This window comes from Pan troglodytes, chromosome 19 (genome assembly GCF_028858775.2).
Source record: "Pan troglodytes isolate AG18354 chromosome 19, NHGRI_mPanTro3-v2.0_pri, whole genome shotgun sequence".
Taxonomy (NCBI): domain Eukaryota; kingdom Metazoa; phylum Chordata; class Mammalia; order Primates; family Hominidae; genus Pan; species Pan troglodytes.
In genome coordinates, this window is record NC_072417.2 from 22156734 (window position 1) to 22179311 (window position 22578).

Here is a 22578-nt window from a genome sequence, read left to right on the forward strand (position 1 = left end):
ACTATCCACTTGTAATTTAAGCAACATCATTTAAAAACAGCTCATTCCAACAGTCTCCTCTACTAAATATTTTCATCAGGGCTGCCTAGATGAAACCTAGCCCACCACTCTATCTTGGGCAAAAGAGTAAAATACAGACCAGCTACTGGAAGGGTGGGGGGAGCCAAAATTCACCAGCTGGGTCAAGTTCCTGAAGAATTAACTAACTACATTCTAGGATTCATTTCTCAGCATCAAAGAACAACTTTTTCTTCTTCTTTTTAAATTAAAGCAATGCCTCCATTCTCATTGTCTGGTCAACTGCTGAAAACCTTTAAAACACTCAGAAGATCAACAAACACTTGGCTAAATAAATACCAGCCTTAAGAGTCAACCCGGTGATCTTGCTCAACAAGAACTTTAAAGTATTTATGCTTTACTGGTGGTTTTAGTTTAAATACATTTTTTTTTTTTTTGAGACGGAGTTTCGCTCGTTGCCTAGGCTGGAGCGCAATGGTGCGATCTCAGCTCACCGCAACCTCCGCCTCTCACGTTCAAGCGATTCTCCTGCCTCAGCCTCCAGAGCAGCTGGATGTAGAGGCGTGTGCCACCACGCCCAGCTAATTTTGTATTTTTAGTAGAGACGGGGTTTCTCCATGTTGGTCAAACTGGTCTCGAACTCTCAACCTCAAGTGATCCGCCCGCCTCAGCCTCCCAAAGTGCTGGGTGGGATTACAGGAGTGAGCCACCGTGCCCGGCCCTAAATACAATTACAATGTGCAAAAAGAGCATGTACTTCAGAGTACTTTCAGTACCCAAATATGATCTAACGCATGAAAATTCAACTTTTTAAAGTATCAGTTGTTTTAATTGCAAGAGGATTCAACTGATCCCAAAATGTTTCCTAAAAGCCATCCTTTGGCTGTTCTTATACACTTCACACCCTTCCAAACCATAAACCATTATGTGAGAAGAATGCTCAGAACTAAGTAGTGAATGAATGGCCTTAAGGTTTTTCCAAGTCATTAAACTATCCTACAGAATAAGAAAAATTCTCAGGTACTTTTATTTCATTGGTTTGTAACACTTACCTACAACAGTACCAAAACTCAGAAATGTTTTCAATGCAACGTATCCTGAAAACAATAAGCTTATAGTGTCTAGGTGCTTTTCTGTTACTCAAAATAAGTGCATGCAATTTAAAATCCTTTAACTACAGTGTTTATTATACCTCTAAGCACAAAATATTTAACGTTAACCAAGATATTTTTAAAGCGGTGATTTGAACAGCAAAGTTAGTGGGGATAATGCCATGAATATTAGCAAGCTGAATTAAGCTACTAATCCATTTAAAGAAAGATGGGTTACGGAAGAAGCAAGCCTCTGAAGCATTTGCTTTAAATCTAAATACAGAAGTGGACTTGAGCACAATGAACTAACAAATGATAATAGAACTAGGTCTACAAGGAAGAAATTCAGCAAAAATTATCCATTTCTTCCTTCAAAATAGAAAAAAAAAAAGTTTCATTTCAGATACAATATCCATGCAGATAATATAAACAAAATTGGGAAACCAGAAAATTTACTTTTAAAAATCACAGCTGTCTCAACAACCAAACACTCCAGTGAAAATCTTCATCACCTTTTAATACAGTCTAGGAAACACCAATTCTTCCCACATATTCATCTTTTTCAGCCTTCTCTAGTAAGCCAGCCTCTAGCAAAGAGAAAATGAAAGATCTACTAGTCAATTATCCTGCCCCTCTTTTCCAACTCCTCATGCTCTCTCTCAAATCGATATTCCTAAGGAGATAAATGCACTTATTTAACATGTATCTTTAAGTATGTTATAATATAGTACTGCTTTATTGAAGTACATAGATGCTGAATTGGGAGTGACAGGAGTGAAACGTCTCTGTCTCCACCATGCCAATTTGGAGTGCCACCCATAAAAAGCTTATGTAAAATTTTCTCAAACCAACAGATTTAGAAAAACCAGTAAGATGAGGTGGGCGGATCACGAGGTCAGGAGTTCGAGGCCAGCCTGGTCGACATGGTGAAACTCAGTCTCTACTTAAGAAAAGAAAAAAGAAAAAAATCAGCCTGACTTGGTGGCGGGTGCCTGTAATCCCAGCTACTTAGGGAGGCTGAGGCCCGAGAATCACCTGAACCCGGGAGCCAGAGGCTTCAGTGAGCTGAGATCGCACTACTGCACTCCTGCACTCCAGCCTGGGCGACAGAGCGGAACTGTCTCAAAACAAAACAAAACAAAACAAAAAACAACAACAAAAAACAACCCAGTAAGAATTTATTCCAAATACATCAATACATTTAACTCAGCTTAACAAATCTGCTTAAAATGGGCTTTTTTTTTTTTAATAGGAAGAGAGTCAGGTTGTGAAAGTAGACTGTGCTTGGAGGCAATGTATTAAATATTCTGAAGCATTTTCTAATTGTCAGTCCTTAAAATGTAAGAAAATCTCAAGTGTTAAAATTGAAGACTGGGTGTGCTCTCTGCTGAAAGTTCAATCAAAAGCAACTGTAATTTCCTACAAAGGTAACTAGGTCAACTCAGCATTTGTCCCTGCTTACTGGAAACAACAAAATCTCAACAATCAGGCCATTAACTTATCATGTCCTATATATAGTTTCAAATGAAATCTAAATTCACTCTTAAAGAGGTACTAGTACAATTTTACACATAAGATGTCTCCTAGTTATTTTTCTTAGTAAGACTTCAAAAGGAAATTACCACCATTTAGACTACAACAATACAACCCTACAGCAAAAATATCTTCCCCTTCTTCACTAGCATGTATATGCACTCATCTACCCAACATCAGGGAAAAAACAAACGGAACCTAGACACCTATGTACAAAGAATCACATTCTCTCCATAATGGCGATTCATTCATTCTTCCTTGTGCCAACATTTCTCAAGAATGCTATCATGCATGAGGTCTACTCACAGGGGTACATGACGCTGCTCGGGATCAGCTCTGGTCAGTTCTTCCTCTTCAATATCAGACTCCCCTCCTGAACTACTGTCAGTGACATCTGAATCAAATGCCTGTTCACTGCACCTCAAGTTGGCTATGCCACTAGCTGTAAATCTCTCCAATTCTTCTGAAATTGAATTGCTTTTCAGAAAGTTGCTAAGTCCCTCTGAAGTGGTGGTCTCACTGGCAGCTTTTCTCAAGGCAGCTTCGGCCTTTCGAGTCAGCATCAACTGGCTCCGTGGTCTCAAGGATTCCAAGTTTGGCAGTTTGCTCAAAGTCTTCTCCAAAAATCCACCCAGCTGATGTTGTATATGCCTCTCAACCTGCTTGGCTTGCACAACCTGTAAGCGCTTTTGTAATCTGCGGGCACGGCTCTCAACGTCAGCCTGTCGCCGCAGTAAAGCTGTTATCCTTGTGTCAGAATCTAAAGCACTGAAAAGAATGGAAGACAGGGGAGACTTTTTACCCTCCAATTTGACACCCCCCAAGTTAGAGCTGGAGTCTGTACCAGGTGATAACCTACTGCTTCCTTGAAGTGCCGGCTGTTCCATGGAATTGACAGAAGATTTGTTTGCAGTGCTATTATTGCTATACAAACTTGTGTGTTCTACATCAAGGCTTCTATGTGGAAGAGTGCAATTGGTCATACCCCCCTTCAAGTCCCCAGATTCAGATCCTCCCATTTCACCCCCATGAAGAGCAGATGAAGTGAGAGCCCGTTTTCCCCCATTGAGGGAAGTGGAATTGTCATGATCAGAATGTGTTGAACTTTTAGTCAATTTCTTAGCCAACCCATTTACAGGTGCTTGTGGCAGAGCTGTCTGACCACTCGTATTCATGGTTCTAAGATTTTCTAAGGAAAACTCCAAAACTGACTGTCTCCCCAACAGCTCAGCTCGGAGTTCATAGGACTGAGATAAGAGAGGATGAGATTTAAGGACTGTCTGCTTGCTGAAGACCCCTTGCAACTTCAAAGACTCCTTTGAGGGAACAGATGTTACATCAGAGCAGAGATAAGATGCCACCAGTGGTTGCAGCTTTCCCAAGTCTTCCTTGGTAGGATTATTTCGGAAATCTAGGCTGGGATCCTCTGCAGCAATGGCTTTTCTTTTGGTTCCGTTGGCAGCAATAAGGATGTTGGCGTTGCCGTTATTTTCGGCACTGCCAGGGGACAAGGTAGAGGATGGGGGAGCCAGTTTGAACCGGATATGGTGTGCTTCAGCTGCTGCGTCAGTGAGAGCGGGCGCCATCGCAGCCATTCAGCACAGAGAGACAGGAAGTCCAGCCTCTCCCGATGCCGAGGCCGAGGCCAGCTCCACGGCCCCTTACTGCCTCCCCAGAGAACAGACTAGAAGAGAAAGGAGAAAAGAATATTAGAAATACAAGCACTTTTAAAAACATGTATATTTTTAACAAAAGCACTACTTGAGGCTGTTGTCTAAACTGCCTCCAGAAAGAAAACACTCTGGAGCTAACTGTACCACAGTTATTCTAGAGACCCAAATATCTTCCATCTGGGAGAAAGGGGGAGGCAAAATCCCTGCACAAGAGAAGGAAGAATTGCACCCTTCTTCTTGTCATTTGTTACCACAGATTGAAAGGTGCCAAAACACAAGTTCGATTCAGAGAAAATCACAGATTGTTAAAATTAAATCATCTCCATTAAAAAAAAAATCTCTTTAAGCTTGTTGAAATAAATGGATTTAAAGCAAGACACATCAAACTAAACAATAATTAAACAGAAAAAAATTAGTAAGGAATTCCCGTGTTCACTAAAAAAAGTATGCCAAATATCACAGGTCTGTGCATTTTTCTGGCCAGGGAATCCAGTTTTCATCAGCTTCTCACTTCTCTAGAAGTACAGATTATACTACAAAGCTAACTGTACCACATCTGTAATACCAACTTGTTTCATCAGTTTTCTTTTCTTTCAGATCAAAGTGGTCATCAATATCTTCTCTACTGGCTTCTTCCTCTCAGCCTAGGAATTTACTCAAGTATCTTCTGCCCTCAGTACAGCCTCTCTCTCATACTTAATTGCCCAAATATCTCTCTTTCCCTTTACCCCAAAACTTCTCTAAGAATAGTATAAATAACTGTCTCTGCACTCTTCACTCTTCCATAATCTGGATTTCACCCCCTACTGCTCTGGCAAAGGTCACCAGTAATCTTATTATCAAATCCAATGGTCAAGCCTCAGTCCCCATCTATCTGACTTCTCTGAAGCACTGGACAATACCGACCTTCTTCTAATTCTTTCCTGATGTCCTTATACTATCATCCTCTTCTCTTCCTCCTGGACCCTTAAATGCTGGTGCTGCACAAGGTCCCTTCTGCCCTCTTCTCTCTCAACCACCACTAGTATGGTGAGGTTTCTTAACCGTAAGAAAAACTTCTGAGCTGCACTAATCAAGATTCCTATACCTCTATGTTCCTCAAGCCCCCTGAAGCTCAGAATTCACTTTCTCCTTCCAGCACACTATTCCGCATCCTGTTTCATTACCTTAAGTAATGACACTGCTTTTATTTAGTAACCAAGCTAAAAATCTCAGTCATTTGCCTCTGATCCCCCTTGATCTATGTGGTCTGGGAGCCAAAGGAAACATACGTAAAGAACTAAGCCAGTTGTTCTTTAAAGTGTGGTCTCTGGACTTCTGGGGATCTCACAGGCTATTTTGAGGTTCGTGAAATCAAAGCTATTTTCATAGCAATACTAGAATATTATCTGCCTTTTACACTGTGTTGACATTTGCAATCAGAGTACAAAAACAAAGGTGAACAAAACTGCTGGTATATTATTAGCACAAATCAAGGAAGAGGCACCAAACTATACTAATAGTCATTATACTCTCCACTCAGTTTTTCTTTTTTTAAGGGAGTTCCACTTAAGATGTCCTTGATGAACAGCAAAAATTATGAATTATCTTGAGCCTTTAGTGCATTTTTAAAAAATATTCTTTGTGATGAAAGGGAAAGTATGCATAAAGCACTCTGCTGCTTTATGAATTCTCAGGAAAAAGCACAGTACAACTGAGTTGCAAAATGAACTAGAGCTTTGTTCATGGAACACGATTTTTACTTGGCAGAACTACTGACAGACATTATTTGAAACCTGCTTCACTAGCAGACATTTCCTTGCAAATGAACAAAGTGAACCTGTCACTTCAAGGAAGACCACTGACGATATTTGCTGCCAATAATAAAATCTGAATTTTTTAAGCAAAGATCAGTGTTTTTGAAAACTTGTATCAACAATCATGAACTTAAACATTTTCCCAATATTTTATTTGGTGGGTGTGGGTGTGTGTGTGTGTTTAACAGAGTCTCGCTCTGTCGCCACGCTGGAGTGCAGTGGTATGATCTCAGCTCACTGTAACCTCTGCCTCCTGGGTTCAAGTGATTCTCCTGCCTCAGCCTCCCGTGTAGCTGGGACTACAGGCACACGCCACCACGCCTGGCTAATTTTTGTATTTTTAGTAGAGACAGGGTTTCACCATGTTGGCCAGGATGGTCGCAATCTCCTGACCTCATGATCCGCCCACCTCGGCCTTCCAAAGTGCTGGCATTACAGGCCTAAGCTGCCACATTCGGACTTTCTGAATATTTTAAAAGCCATTTCTGATTTAACAGACTTGTGACGATATTAATGAATGTGAATTTTTGATTGCATATAATGTAATGTGTAACATTTGGAAGATCTGCATAACCCAGTGAACAATAAAATGTCCAGTGAATGTCAGGAAATCATGCATGGGTAAAAAGTTTAAGTGCAAGACAAATCATTTATTTGTTGCTGTTATTTTGAAACAGGGTCTAGCTCTGTCACCCAAGCTAGAGTGCAGTGGCACAATCATGGCTCACTGAAGCCTCAACCTCCTGGGCTCAAGTGATCCTCCTGCATCAGCCTCCCAGTAGCTGGGACTATAGGTGTGTGCCACCATGCCCGGCTAATTTTTTGAATTTTTGTAGAGATGGAATTTCATTTTGTTGCCCAGGCTGCTATCAAACTCCCAGCTTCAGCCTTCCAAACTCCTGGGATTATAGGCATAAGCAGCCATGCCCAGCCTGAATTACTTATTAAATATTTTTTAAATTTCTCAAAGTTTATAAGAAAAACAATTTATTTGCTGTTCTCAACAAATTTTAAGAGTTAAAAAAGGGTCCTGAGACCAAAATGCTTGTGAAATCACTGGACTAAGCACCCCCCTCCCTGCCCCAAATGAGGGCAATCTCCAATTTAATCAAAAATGCTTATCTTTGGAGCAATACCAACACAGGATGGTAGGCCCTACAGGACCACAGTAAGCTTCTTTATAGTATGACAATTTGAATCATTAACATAAAAATACTCAAATAAATGACTGAGAAAACATTATTCATAAAAGCACCAATATACATATGGGTCGAATCTGTCTTATTGCTGTGTGTGTGTGTGTGTGTGTGTGTGTGTTTTGAGATGTAGTCTCGCTCTGTCGCCCAGGCTGGAGTGCAGTGGCGTGATCTCGGCTCATTGCAACCTCCGCCTCCTGTGTTGGAGTGATTCTCCTGCTTCAGCCTCCCGAGTAGCTGGGACTTCAGGCATGTGTCACCATGCCCAGATAATTTTTGTATTTTTAATGGAGATGGAGTTTCACCACGTTGGCCAAGCTGGTCTCGAACTCCTGACCTCAGGTGATCCGCTTGCCTCAGCATCCCAAAGTGGTAGGATTACAGGTGTGAGCCACTGTGCCTGGCCTCATATAATTATTAACACCAAAAGTTTCTTGTTCCAGGGTTGTATTTTAACCAACACTCTTTATGAACTAGATTTTCAGGGCTTATGGAGTTTTCTCCTGTGGGCTTTCTGGCATATGGCATTCTGTGTGGCACAAATTATTCTATGTTGTCTTTTCCCATTTCTAACTTTAAATATAATACTAATTCCTAATATATTATTAAACATTGTGTTACAGACCAGTTGACAGTACTAATTCCTGTTATTAAACATTGTGTTATAGACCAGTTGACAGCTGGACCAATATAGTTGTTAAAAATATTTTGAGTCACTTTTATAATATGCAAAGGGTTTTTCCCATGGACAAACAAAAATCACTACCAGATAATTCCCATCAATTCAATCTCCTCCCCTTTTGAATGTCAATATGTAGTTGATATGAGCAATGCAAGGAGGCATATTATCAGTGCCAGATGATTAATACAACATGTGAAGAGTAATTGTACCCTACTGCCTGACAGCACTACAGTAAGACTTAGCAAGGGCAGGATGAACAGCTTCCCTCTGAGGACCCAGGCAAGGGCACAAATATGCTTTATGACTTACATAAAACTTAGGAAAACCCAGGCTCACTGCAGCACAAATGAAAAAGAGGGTCATAATTAACATCACATCACAGAAGGTGCTTAAGTAGTAAACTTCTCAAAGTTATTCTGAGATTATTCAATTCTTTAAAGCTTACAACTTTAAGAAAAAATGCCGGCTTAAATCCCATCTACTCCAGCTGGGCACAGTGGCTCACGCCTGTAATCCCAGCATTTTGGGAGGCCGAGGCAGGCGTTATCACCTGAGGTCAGGAGTTCAAGACCAGTCTGGTCAACATGGTGAAACCCTGTCTCTACTAAAAATACAAAAATCAGCTGAGTGTGGTGGCGAGCGCCTGTAATCCCAGCTACCTGGGAGGCTGAGACATGAGAATCACCTGAACCCAGGCAGCAGAGGTTGCAATTAGCCAAGATTGCACCACTGCACTCCAGCCGTGGCAACAAGAGCAAGACTCCATCTTAAAAAAAAAAAAAAAAATCCCATCTACTCCAAGCCTTCTCTGAAATGATGTCTATGAACTTGACATTAACATATACACTTCAAAGACAATAGTTTATTTGATTTGCACTTTATCCTTGGTCTCAATATCCCCATAGGATACACAGCATAGTGTAGTTACTAAAACAATCATCTAAGTAAGGGGGTGGGGGAGGAGAGAGAGTGCAGAGAACAGGAAAAAGTGACCACTTTTTCAGAAAAAATTCCCATTCCTAATTCCTAAATCTTGAGATTTCTATACCAAAGAAATACCATTTATTGACTTGACATACCTTTATTGACTTGAAATACTATGCTAAGATTCAACATTACTCCCAAAGATATTCATAAGTAAGAGGAGCACTGACTCAAGTGAGCAAATCTCAGTTCCCATCCTGGCTCCACCTCCTGTAGGTTACTTAACTATTCTGTTCTTTAAGTCTCCTCATCTACAAGTAACAGAGCCTTCCCGAGAAGGATGCTATCATGATGAAATAAAATACTTTTAATTACTTGGCCACATACCTGGAGCAACCACCCAGTATTATTTGCACTTTTATTACACTGGAAACAAAAAGCAAACATAGAAGGAATGAATTTCCATGGCTTTTTAATGCACAGGAAAAAACGCACCTAGTTTGCAATTAGCTACAATTGCCATAAACCACCACCTAAGTTTAGTACTTTAATCTTTTCCCTGTTATGTCTAGACTTACTTTTAATATTTCATGATGTTGTTTATAATAAAAAGAAAACTGAATGCCAAAAACTCGGTTAAATTATTAAATATCCATACAATGGAATACTGTGCAACCCTAAGTGTGGCAGAACTATATTTACTAACATAGAAAAGTGCTTGCTTCATTATTAAATGAAAAAAAGTTACAAAACAAAACACAGTATCATCTCAATTTTGCTTTAAAAAGTCATTGGTAAGATTCTTTTGTCTTTTGTTTCTTGGCTTATGTAAAGTCTCCACCATAAACATGTATTACTTCTATAATAAAATGGAGAGAAACAAAAAGAAAACAATGGAAATTCTTAAAGAGCCAATAACTAAGTAAAACAAAATCACAGTAACATTCTTTTTTTTTTTTAAGAGATGGAGTCTCGCTCTGTCACCCAGGCTGGAGAGCAGTGGCGTGATCTCAGCTCACTGCAAGCTCCACCTCCCGGGTTCACGCCATTCTCCTGCCTCAGCCTCCCCAGTAGCTGGAACTACAGGCGTCCGCCACCACGCCTGGCTAGTTTTTTGTATTTTTAGTAGAGACAGGGTTTCACCATGTTAGCCAGGATGGTCTCCATCTCCTGACCTCGTGATCTGCCCACCTTGGCCTCCCAAAGTGCTGGGATTACAGGCATGAGCCACCGCGCCCGGCCCATAGTAACATTCTTAAATTTAATATACAGAGCAAAACAATGATTCCTATCCCACTTGACCCCTACAAAATTCAAAAAGCTTCAATCTTCGACAATGTAAAGCAGGGAAAGACTGTCAAATTTAAGCAGTTCTTAGAGAAGCTCAGGGCTAAAGGAAAAAAAAACGAAAAACAAAAAAAGGAAGCAGTTCTACACAAACAGCACAACAGCCTATCTGATAAATCATCTTTCTCCAAAGAATACAAAGCCTTAAAAGCTATAATTAACTGATTAATCCTCATAACAACCTGGGCAGTAGAATTAGGGCTGAGATTATAATTTCTAATTTACCGGTGGGGATAAAGTCAGACTGTACATTCAGAATAAAAATTCAAGCCCCAAATATCCCAATTTTTAGTTCATTCAGTTAGTAAACTATAATCTGACAAATAAATACAGATGGAGCTGCTACACCTGCTGTCACTCACACAAATTGAGATTCTGCAGTAAGCTTGTACAGATAAAAGAAAAGGCTACCTATTCAAGGTCATTTAGCTATAAAAGGTTGGGCTAGATAATCAATAGTTTCTCTCTCAGTTTCAAAGAAGTATTTTAGGGTCTGGAAGATGTTAAATGCACTCAGCAAGCAAATACATTTCGGAAAAACTTCCCAGATGGAGACTCACAACGTATTGCATCATACTGAATACGCAAATGTTTACCTTTACCAAACTTTTTTAACAAGCACCTTTTTCCATTACATCTATTAATATCAAGCAGAAACATCATTGTGAGAAATACAAGTTGGGATAAAGTTCAAATATGTGACCTCTAGGGTCCCTTCCTATGTTAATTCTATTATTCTAAATTGCACCATCGGTCCAAGGACAAACTTCTACCTAACACAAGTGGCACTTGGGAAGCAAAAATATACTTCTAGGATAGAGTTTCTCAACCTAACCACTAACTGACATCTCACGATGAGTAATCTATCACAGGAGGCTATCCTGGCAGTAGCATGTTTAGCAACATCTCTGTTTTCCACCCACTAGATGCTAGTAGTGCCCTTCTGAAAATTATGACAATCAAAAATGTCTCCAGACATGTCAAATATGGGAGCTGCGGGGTTCAACATCACACCTCCCAACAGAGAACCATATCCTAAAGATTATACACACACATATATATACTCTTTCAAAAGCAAAACGTATCCAGCTGCTTCAAATACTGTAAGTCAGAACTAACTCCACACCCACAAATGAAAACCTCATTTATTCCCAGTCAATTTCCAAGACAAGACTCCAGATACACAAGAATAACCTGGAAGCATCCACCTTGCAAAAATATTTAGCTGCAGAGAACAAAGGGGAAGGAATAGGTCATCCAGGTGGCCAACAAGACAAGTATTACAACCACACTTGCACTGAAAGCAAAAGCAAAAATCAGATGGGGAAGAAAAGTTTGCCCATAATGTGGCTTCTACTAACCTCTTCCTTCACCATTACCTCATTTCTCTACACAAAGGACGGAAAGAAACAGCAGGAAGGATGATTAGGGAAGTGTCCATGAAGTTGCCTCAATTTTAGCTGAGACTTGAAAATTAGATAAAATGTCATTATGCAAAAGGCTAGGACAAGAGAATGGTAATGTGGCATTCTAGTGAGAGGAAATGGCATAAGAAAAGGCAACGCTGTGTGGGAAAAGGCGACATTCTGAAGGTTAAAAGAAATGAACAATTTGGGCCGGGCGCAGTGACTCATGCCTATAATCCCAGGACTTTGGGAGGCTGAGGCGGGTAGATCACCTGAGATCAGGAGACCAGCCTGGCCAACATGGCGAAACCCCATCTCTACTAAAATTACCAAAAATTAGCCGGGTGTGGAGGCGCGCACCTGTACTCCCAGCTACTTGGAAGGCTGAGACAGGATAATTGCTTGAACCCAGGAGGCAGAGGTTGCAGTGAGCCGAGATCGGGCCACTGCACTTCAGCTTGGGTAACAAGAGCGAGACTCCATCTTAAAAAAAAAAAAAAAAAAATTAACAATTTGCTTAAAACACAAAGCACATTTTAATAGAGGAAATAGTAGAATGAAGGTGGTAAGGCAGTTTGAAGCCAGATCCTTAACGGACAGCCTTTAATAGCCTTAATTCAGACTTAAAGACAGTAGAGGGGCCAGGCACAGTGGCTCATGCCTGCAATCCCCGCACTTTGGGAGGCTGAGGCGGGTGGATCACCTGAGGTCAGGAGTTTGAAACCAGCCTGGCCAACATGGTGAAAACCCGCCTCTAATAAAAATACAAAAAAATTAGCTGGGTGTGGTGGCAGGCACCTGTAATCCCAGCTGCTCGGGAAGCTGTGGTAGGAGAATCGCTGGAACCCGAGCGGCAGAGGTTGCAGTAAGCCGAGATCGCACCATTGCACTCCAGCCTGGGTGACAAAAGTGAGACTCCATCTCAAAAAAAGAAATAAATAATAAAAATAAAAATAAAAAAATTAGCCGGGCATGATGGCAGGTGCCTGTAGTCCCAGCTACTAGGGAGGCTGAGGCATGAGAATCACTTGAACCCGGGAGGCAGAGGCTGCAATGAGCTAAGATTGAGCCACTGCATTTCAGCCAGGGCGACAAAGAGAGGCTCTGTCTCAAAAACAAAAACAAACAAACAAAGACAGCAGAGGCCAGGTGCAGCGGCTCAGACATGTAATCCCAGCACTCTGGGAGGCCAAGGCAAAAGGATTGCTTGAGGCCAGGAGTTTGAGACCAGCCTGGTCAACATAGCAAGATCAAGTCTCTGAAAAATAAAAAGTATATACATATATATATACACACACATATATATGTATATGTATATATAAAATAACGACAGCAGAGTATCATTAAACACTTTTTAAATGGGAGTGAAACATCAGACTGTGCTTTAGAGAGATCAGTTGGGTAGGATGGATTGAAAGTAAGTAAAAAGGCATCTATAGATGGCAAAGACCAATAAAAAAGCTACCACAATAATCCAGATAGGATGCAATGAGAACTTCAACCAGAAAATAATAGTCAAAGTCTCTACCAAAGCTTAAATCCAGAAATGTGAAGGGGCCAGTCTAACAAAAAGGCTAAATATATGACAAACAAAAACATGATGGCTTATAAAGAATGGAAAGAAAGCTCTCTTTTCCTTCACAATTTCATCTCCTTTGTGACGAAATCCTTCTTTTCTCACAAAGCTTTTCAGGTTTGGTATGTCCTCTCTATACTTCTAACACTATCAGTCCAGCCCAGGTCCTCATCAGCTCCTGTCTAGATTATCACAACAGCTTCCTGACTAGTGCCTCAGTGCCCCAAACTATCCTTTACCTTTTTATCATCTCACTTTCCTACTCTGAACAAGTTCCTCACACTTTTTTTTTTTTTTGAGATGAAGTCTCGCTCTTGTCCCCCAGGCCGGAGTGCGATGGCGCGATCTCCGCTCACTGCAACCTCCGCCTCCCAGGTTCAAACGATTCTCCTACCACAGCCTCCCGAGCAGCTGGGATTACCGGTGCCTGCCACCACACCCAGCTAATTTTTTTGTAATTTTAGTAGAGACGGGGTTTCACCACGTTGGCCAGGCTGGTTTCAAACTCCTGACCTCAGGTGATCCACCCGCCTCGGCCTCCCAAAGTGCTGGAATTACAGGCATGAGCCACCACACCCAGCCCCTCACACCTTTTTAATGAGTTCAAATTCTTCAAGATGAAACTTAACGTCAGGGCAAGTACATCAATTGATACGGACCCAGAACTCCCCACAGATTCCCAACTCCGTATCTTTGCCTATGTTGCTACCTCTACCTGGAAGGTCCTCCTTCTACTTTTTTTTTTTTGTCCCCAAACTTACTAATTTTTCAATACATAGCATCTCCACAAAAACTTCTTAGACTCTTCCAATTCATATCACTTTCTTCCTGCTTGAATTGTATAACGCACTTAAAGTCACTGTCATTCAGTTCAAATTATCTGAATTTTCCCTAATTGTTAACTAATTCTATTTCCAAGACAAGCAAAATTCCTTAACAGCACCCTTCTTTAGAGTGCTAACTTTATCAAGAGCTTGGTACATAGTAAGTGCTGTAAGCCCTAAATGACTGGACTAGAGAAGTCAAAAAGGCCTCGTGGGGGTTGCCCTCAAGTGTAAGATTTTACTAAGAAGAGAAAAAGGAGGAAACACGAATCAAAAAATTGACACAATCAAAATAATGGGAAAGACGTGGGGCATGATCCACAAAACAACTTCCATGAATCAGGTGCTATATGTACAGCTTCTCAAGACAAAGAGAGGAAAAGAACAGCTATACAGTGATTTGTGATGAAGTACTGCAAGCTACATTATGGAATGCACTGCAAAGTATTTATTTTACATATAAACAAAAGTAGATTTGTTGTGGAATACAATGGGGAAGGAGAGACAAAATTTTTACTATAAAACAAAGAGATAATGTGTGTCACCCACAAGACCATTATCAATTTCCTTGGCCAACAGGGCTTCTTAACTGAAAAAGCTTTATATTACTAAAGGAATCATTCCTGAGTGCAGGATAGGTTATTACAAATGTTGTTCACTAACGTTAATTAGCATTTTACTATGTCAATCACTATGCTAAGTATCTTACATATATTCTCTTAATCTTCACAATAACAATATAAGGTAAGTACTACTGTCCTCATTTTATAGATGCTCAAAGAAGTTAAGTAATTTGCCCATGATCACACAACTATGAAGTTGCAGGGGCAGGATCCATAATGCTAAAGCCGATGCTTTTAACTACTACACTAGATAGTTTAAGGCTTAAACTGAAACGGTCTTAACTGCCTGACAGTAAATTCTGAATTTTAGTCTTTAGAGGAAAGTCAAAGAACACCAACTACCTACTGAGTATCTCCAATAAATATTAAAATGCCTAGAGTATTCAAAGCACCACAGTAAGTACATACAAGGATGACAAGCAGCAGTAAAGACAGACACTACTGTGTGATTTGGGGGACGGAGGCAATCCTCATATAGGCTGAGAAGTAGGCGGAGTCAGAAAATGCTTTTCAGAAAAAAGAACATCTAGGCTGAAACCTAAAGAATGAGTAGGAGCTGGGTGCAGTGGCAGGCGCCTGTATTTCCAGTTACTCAGGAGGCAGGAGGATGGCTTCAGGCAAGGAGTTCAAGGCCAGCCTAGGCAACATAGCCCCCGTCTAAAAAAGCCACCCAAACAAAAACACTAATTTTTTTTTTTTAAATGATGGCCTACCATGGTAGCTCACACTTATAAGCCCAGCACCTTGGGAGGCCAAGGCAGGAGGATTGCCTGAGCCCAGGAGGAGTTTGAGACTAGCCTAGACAACACACTGAGACCCAGTCTCTAAAAAAATAATAATTAGCTGGGCATAGTGGGAGGGTCACTTGAGCCTGGCGGGTGGAGGTCGCAGTGAGCTGTTATCACGCCACTGCACTCCAGCCTGGGTTACAGAGCAAGATTCTGTCTCAAAAGAAGGAAAAGAGGAGAGGGGAGGGGAGAGGAGAGAGGAGACAGGGGAGAGGGGAGAGGAGGTGAGAGAAGAAAAGGAGGGAAAGAAGGAAGGAGGGAGGGAAGGAAGGGAAGGAGTAGGGCCGGGAGAGGTGGCTCACGCCTGTAATTCCAGCACTTTGGGAGGCCAAGGCAGGAAGATCACTTGAGGTCAGGAGTTTGAGACCAGCCTGGCCAACACAGCGAAACCCCGTCTTTGCCTGTAATCCCAGCTATTCAGAAGGCTGAGGTACAAGAATCACCTGAATCTGGGAGGCAGCGGCTGCAGTGAGCTGAGATGGCACCACTGCACTCCAGCGTAGGCGACAGAATGAGACTGTCTCCAAAAAAACAAAAAGAAAGAAATGAGTAGAATTCAGCATTGCCTATACAACTACTTCAAGCATCCCATATTCAAAACCCATTCCCTGCCCCAACACCAAATCCAAAACTTCTTCCTGCTCCTCAACATTGTCTATTTGAGTTAATCATGACCTCAAATCACCAACTTACTTTTTACCATAAATATTTAATTTAAACATCTACTAAATGCCAGATACAAGATAGTAAAATATAAATTAGGTGTGAAGGTAGCCTAGCTTGATAAAGTACTGTATTTCACCTGAAGGGGTCAAGGAAGGCTTCTAGAAAAGATGACATACTGACTGAATTTTGAAAGGTGAGGTGGTGCACAGAGGGTGAGGGTTGGCAACACACAGAATGACAGGCACATTCATTCCATCCTTGGTGCCAATGCCCTAGTGCAGAACCTCATTATGTACTATAGTAATTCAGGCAGTAATAATCTCCCAACTATTCTTCCTTCTTCCTGTCTCAGCAAGCCTCTAATCTAGCGTCCACTACCAAAATGATTATTAGAAAGGAAAGAAAAAAGGAAAGGAGGGGATAAACCTAAATCTAACCATTTAAAATCTTTCACTGACTCTAGAGTAAGGATGAGTCCAAATTCCCCACACACCATTATCTGTCCCCTTTTTACATTAGACCTCATCTCCAGCCTGTCCTCACTGCAGCCACCTGAAACATATGTTTCCTGGCTCTTCTATGCCCCTGCACCTTTACTCATGCTACTCTTTCACGGTTCAGCTCAAGGTTACATGCTCTTTCAAGTATTCCCCATTACTCCCAGGTTGAGGTGGGGTCCCTCCCTCTAGGCTCTTACCTGCACCCCCATGACACCCTGGCTATTGCTCATGGTACAATATAAACTCACAATTTTGTCTTGTCTCTTTCTTCCCCAGAGTATGTACTTTTTTTTTTTTTTTTTGAAACAGAGCCTCTCATTGTCACCCGGGCTGGAGTGCAGCGGCACAATATTGGCTCACTGCAACCTCCGCCTCCTGAGTTCAAGCGTTTCTCCTGCCTCAGCCTCCTGAGTAGCTGGGATTACAGGCACCCACCACCACATCTAGCTAATTTTTTGTCTTTTTTAGTAGAGACAGGGTTTCACCATGTTGGCCTGGCCTGACCTCGTGATTCGCCAGCCTCGGCCTCCCAAAGTGCTGAGATTACAGGCATGAGCCGCCACGCCTGGCCAACTATGTACTTCTTAAAAAAGGAGGGTTATAGCTTGTTTTATCTCTGTCCCCTACAAGCAGCACAATGCCTGGCAGACAGCAGACCAACACACATTAAGCAACCTGAGCATTCTATGCTACACCCATCAGGATGTCTGAAGTGATCAACCACCTAACAAGAAGAGGCATCAACTGAACCTAAGATAGGCTTCACCCACTACAAGTTCCAGTTATTTACTTGACCAAGCACCTGTACCCAGACTAGGAAACTTTTTAACTACACTTTTTAAGCTATTATTAAATGTGGTTACACAGCATTATAAAGGTAATAGCCATCAAAATCACAAATGTAATTGCTCAAACTTTTACCCAGCAACTGCACTTCTAGAAATCTATTCAACAGAAATATTCTCATAGGTACTCAAAGATGTATACACAATGCTTTCACTAAATAACTGGAATACAAAAAAAAAACCCTAATTAAAAAGATCAAGCCATATAACAAGTATGATCCCATCAAATATATATATACACACATATATATACACACACATATATATATACACACATACACATACACATACATACACACACACACACACACACACACACGGACAGGCTAGGCCCCATGGCTCATGCCTGTAATACCAGCTACTCTAGAAGTCAAGGTGGGAGGACTGCTTGAGCCCAGGAATTCAAGACCAGCCTAGACAACATAGCAAGATACCATCTCAAGAAAACTTTTTTTTCTGAAGGATGTCTATATATCAAACTATTAATGGTGTTAATCCTACTTCTATGCTAGCACTGAATTCAAATTTCCTACCACTCTTTAGCTGACAAAAGACAGAGGAAAAAAAATCATACTTTTTATCATATCTCTTTCCAACAAGCCCTAATGGTTGGTGTAAGTGCTCCTGAACAATCCTAAAATCAGCGACTTCTGAAAGATTTTAAGAATTCTAAAGGAGGCTGGGCGCGGTGGCTCATGCCTGTAATACCAGCACTTTGGGAGGCCGAGACGGGTGGATCACAAGGTCAGGAGATCAAGACCATCCTGGCTAACACAGTGAAACCCCGTCTCTACTAAAATGCAAAAAAAAAAAAAATTAGCTGAGCATGATGGCGGGCACCTGTAGTTCCAGCTACTGGGGAGGCTGAGGCAGAAGAATGGCATGAACCCAGGAGGCAGAGTTTGCAGTGAGCTGAGATCCCGCCACTGCACCTCCAGCCTGGGGGACAGAGCGAGACTGCGTCTCAAAAAAAAAAAAAAGAATTCTAAAGGAAACAGGTTATTCTGGTAGGGTCCATGGCCAAATTCCTGAGTTCCCACTGAAACCTACCTTATACCTTTAGAGAAAAGTCAATTAATGACTTTTAAAAGTACATTTTTCCAATGCCAATAAAATGTTAAGTCAATACTAATATCCATTTTTCTCTTGGGAGGCAAGGGGTAAGGAGTAAATCACTAAGTGCAAAAAAATACAGTCCAATTTTTTGGAGACATGCTTAAGGTCTTCAAAGAGCTTCAGTTCTCCATGGTAACATACGGAGAGTTTAATGAAACTTTCCTGACAGTTCAACTTATCAGACTGGTATTTCTTTTTTCTTTTTTTTGAGACGAAGTCTCTCTCTGTCGCCCAGGCTGGAGGGCAGTGGTGCGATCTCGGCTCACTACAACCTCCGCCTCCAGGTTCAAGCAATTCTCCTGCCTCAGCCTCTTGAGTAGCTGGGACTACAGGCATGCGCCACCATGTCCAGCTAATTTTTGCTGTTTTTTTTTTTAGTAGAGACAGGGTTTCACCATGTTAAGCCAGGCTGGTCTCAAACTCCTGACCTCAGGTGATCCGCCTCGGCCTCCCAAGGTGCTGGGATTACAGGCATGAGCCACCACACCCAGCCCAGGCTGGTATTTCTATGAAGTGTCTCTCCTATACTAGAAACCAGAAACTAGCTACAGTACTTAGCTTTGAGCCTCTTTCCCTTCACACCCTCTGGTGGAGGTGCTAACAAACAGTCACGAAGGCCAAATAACAAGCAGCAAGAGGAAAGTCTAGATATGAGTTCTTAGCAATTTTTGGTTTAACATCCTAACAACAAAATTGTTATTCCTCTTTTTTATTCCCTAATACTTACCTTCCAACTGAATTTAACCAAGTCTAACCTTAAGCTCTCCCCTTTTTAAAAAGGAATTAAAAGGTGAGGGACTCCATTACGTTTGATGTCACTCAAGCAACTTTTTCCAAATAAGAGCAGAATCTGCTGTAATTAAAATTCAGAGTAAGATCTCATTTTGGATTCCTGGTTCAGGTTACAAGAACCAGAGTTTTTAAAATAACATTTAGATAAAACTGCACTCAATCTACCTCCACTTTGCATTTCCTGACCCTCAAAATCTTAGAAAGAAACTTTAATTCTAAAAAAATTACAGCCAGGAAAAAAAAGGGCAAGTTCACAGTCAGCAACAATAAAATACACAGCTAAATAATTTCCTGGTAGAGGGCTTTCAAATGTTAACACTGTGGAAGCAGCTTAAAATCTTGGAAAAGCAAGGCTTGCAGAAAGTAACATTTATTAAACAACTATTTTGCCGCATTGTGCTACTAAATGGGGAAGGTCTACTCTATTTAAAAGGTCTCTTCCACCTTAAAGGGACTCTTTGCATAAAGGTTTAAAATCTTCATATAAAATGTTTGATTTTTTCTTTCAGACTGCCTAAACTCATTTGTTTTTGATTCATAAACATGAGCTGTGTTTTCTACTTTGGTCAAGTCAGTTTCCGCACTCTATTTTAGCTTTACCTTTATTCTACCAAAGACAAGAAAATGCTTAATAAAGAAAAATATATATTGCAGCTCTTTTTGGAGTCCAAGTATTTTGGTAAATCACACCTTTTGGCTTATTTTCTCCTATGTATTTTGTTCTACATCCTAAAAGGCACATGGCTTAAAAAAGAAACAAATAATAATAGTTACCCCCTGCCATACTAGTCATCTCCTATGACCCACAATCCTCCCCTCAATCTGCAAGTGACACCCAAGGATATCACTTACCTCCTATATCTTCTGATAGCCTTCAAACGCTGGTGAACTCTAGTACAGTGGATATTTGTCTTTTCTAATTCATACTGTCTTCTACAGCCATAGTGTGGTTCAACTGAGTTTTGATCTCACATTTCAGGAAATGGGAAGTACTGATGAGGGAATCTTATCTTGTCATATAAACTATTGTTCTGCACAACTTTTAGTATGCCCAGAGGTATATACGCAACTTATCAGCATAGAAACTGTAATTTAAACATACATCTTCAGAAGCAACATGAGAACTAAAAAAGTCTTAAAATAGACTTCCAAGAAACAGTTATGAAGTCCAATTTTAGGAAAAAGACATGATCCAAGTGTTCTTTGCACTGACACAGTAGGCAAGCCAGGTGTCTGGGGCCATTTTACTTAAGAACCTGCCCTGTACTCCTTTCTTAAGGTAAGTAAGTAAAGAGGCACTAAGGTAAAATACGCTTCCCAAGACGTAGACTAATCAAATCACTCAAGGCAGGAACATTTAAAATGAAGAAAGAGTACAACGAAAGCTGCTTTAAAACTCTAAATAAGACAAGCAAGGGGCCAGGCCCGGTGGCTCACGCCTATAATCCTAGCACTTTGGGAGGCTGAGGTGGGTGGATCACCTGAGGTCCGGAGTTCAACACCAGCCTGGCCAACATGGCAAAACCCCATCTATACTAAAAATAGAAAAAAATTAGCCAGGCGTGGTGGTGGGCACCTATAATGCCAGCTACGCAGGAGGCTGAGGTAGGAGAATCGCTAGAACCCTAGGGGTGGAGGTTTTAGTGAGCCAAGATCGCGCCACTGCACTCCAGCCTGGGCAACAGAGCGAAGATTGTCTCAAACAAACAAACAAACAAACAAACAAAAAAGACAATCAAGGTTATATGCTCCCGTTGCTCAACCTACTCAGGAGGCTAAGGCAGGAAGATCACTTGAGCCCCGTAGTTCAGGCACTCTAAACTGTAGCGCACAATGATTACATCTGTGCACGCCAACCTGGGAATCACAGCGAGTCCCCGAGACCTCGTCTCTAAAATGAAAAAGAAACAAAATCTCTAAACCACTCAATAAGATTTACTCTGGGGCAATCAACAGACAACCACTTATTCAGTTTACCCTAGTCCCTCCCCTCTAAACTCAAGGAATGGAACGGAGAGGTCCTTTGTTGGGGGGTGGAGAGGGACAATAAAACGTAAAACTATATACATCTATCTAGCAAGAAAGTCGCTTATTTCTGTGTCTTAATGGACTCACCAAGAAGAAAAAAATAGCCCCTACCCATCTCCCCACAAGCTGAAAAAACATAAAAGGAATACACATTACTCTTTAAACATGGCGTTTACTATGTTTAGAAAATCCAGTGTGGATTAGTTTGGTGTTTTATAGCACATTTTAAAAATTGCTTGTCTAGGCTAGGCGTAGTGGCTCATGCCTGTAATTCCGGCACTTCTGGGAGGCCGAGGCAGGTGGATCACTTGAGGTCAGGAGTTCGACACCAGCCTGGCCAACATGGTGAAACCCCCGTCTCTACTAAAAATACAAAACTTAGCTGGGCATGGTGGCACACGCCTGTAGTCCCAATGGCACATGCCTGTAGTCCCTGCTACTCAGGCGGCTGAGGCACGAGAATCGCTTGAACCTGGGAGGCGGAGACTGCAATGAGCTGAGATGGCACCACTGCACTCCAGCATGGGCGACAGAACGAGACCCTGCCTCAAAAAAAAAAAAAATTGCTTGCCTGATATAACAAGGTAACTAAGCTTTACTCGCAAAGGGGCCTAATCAGAACCTCTCAATACTAAAATACCTTCTCAAACAACCACAACACCCCTATGTTTACAGAGTACACAAATCAGGTCATAACGAACAGAACAAACCTAAAACTTCTTATTCACTTTAAAATGCAATTAAAACCTGTGGTCAACTCAATCCTCTACAGAAGACGCAGAGACACTGGTTACAATGTAGCATTACTAGAGATGGAAGAGTAGCCTTAGTGACAGTGAAGAAAAAAGTTTAGTATAGTTACTTCACTTTCTTCTCACCTTGATATGAGTTCACAAGTGAACTAAGGCCTACTCATTTTCTAACTTCCAGAATTTTCCTCAACAGGAAACACTCACGTAACAAAGAGTGCTCTGCAGGTTTAACCAGAGAAGTAACATGTGTAGGCAGGAAGAAAGAAAATCAGACAAAAATTTAACATCTCACGTTGGTAAAGCACCAAAGTCAAATACGAATGTTCTGAACGTGGCTTTCAGAAAAGATGCAAGAAAACTTCTAAAATACTTCACTTCGGCAGACTCATATAGATGGAAAGA

General features: G+C 41.2%; 1 protein-coding gene across 27 annotated transcripts in view; it reads right to left on the reverse strand.

Annotated features, from left to right (window-relative positions):
* Positions 1 to 22578, reverse strand: part of KANSL1 (KAT8 regulatory NSL complex subunit 1) — a 195250-nt gene that overhangs the window by 137325 nt on the left and 35347 nt on the right. For all 27 annotated transcript variants that reach the window (XR_010152817.1, XR_010152816.1, XM_063798414.1 and 24 more), the window contains one exon: positions 2949 to 4326. Coding sequence is in view for 25 of the 27 variants with exons in the window: in XM_063798414.1 (XP_063654484.1) it covers positions 2949 to 4237 (1289 nt within the window). In the remaining 2 variants the exon portion in view is untranslated. The remainder of the gene's footprint in view (positions 1 to 2948; positions 4327 to 22578) is intronic.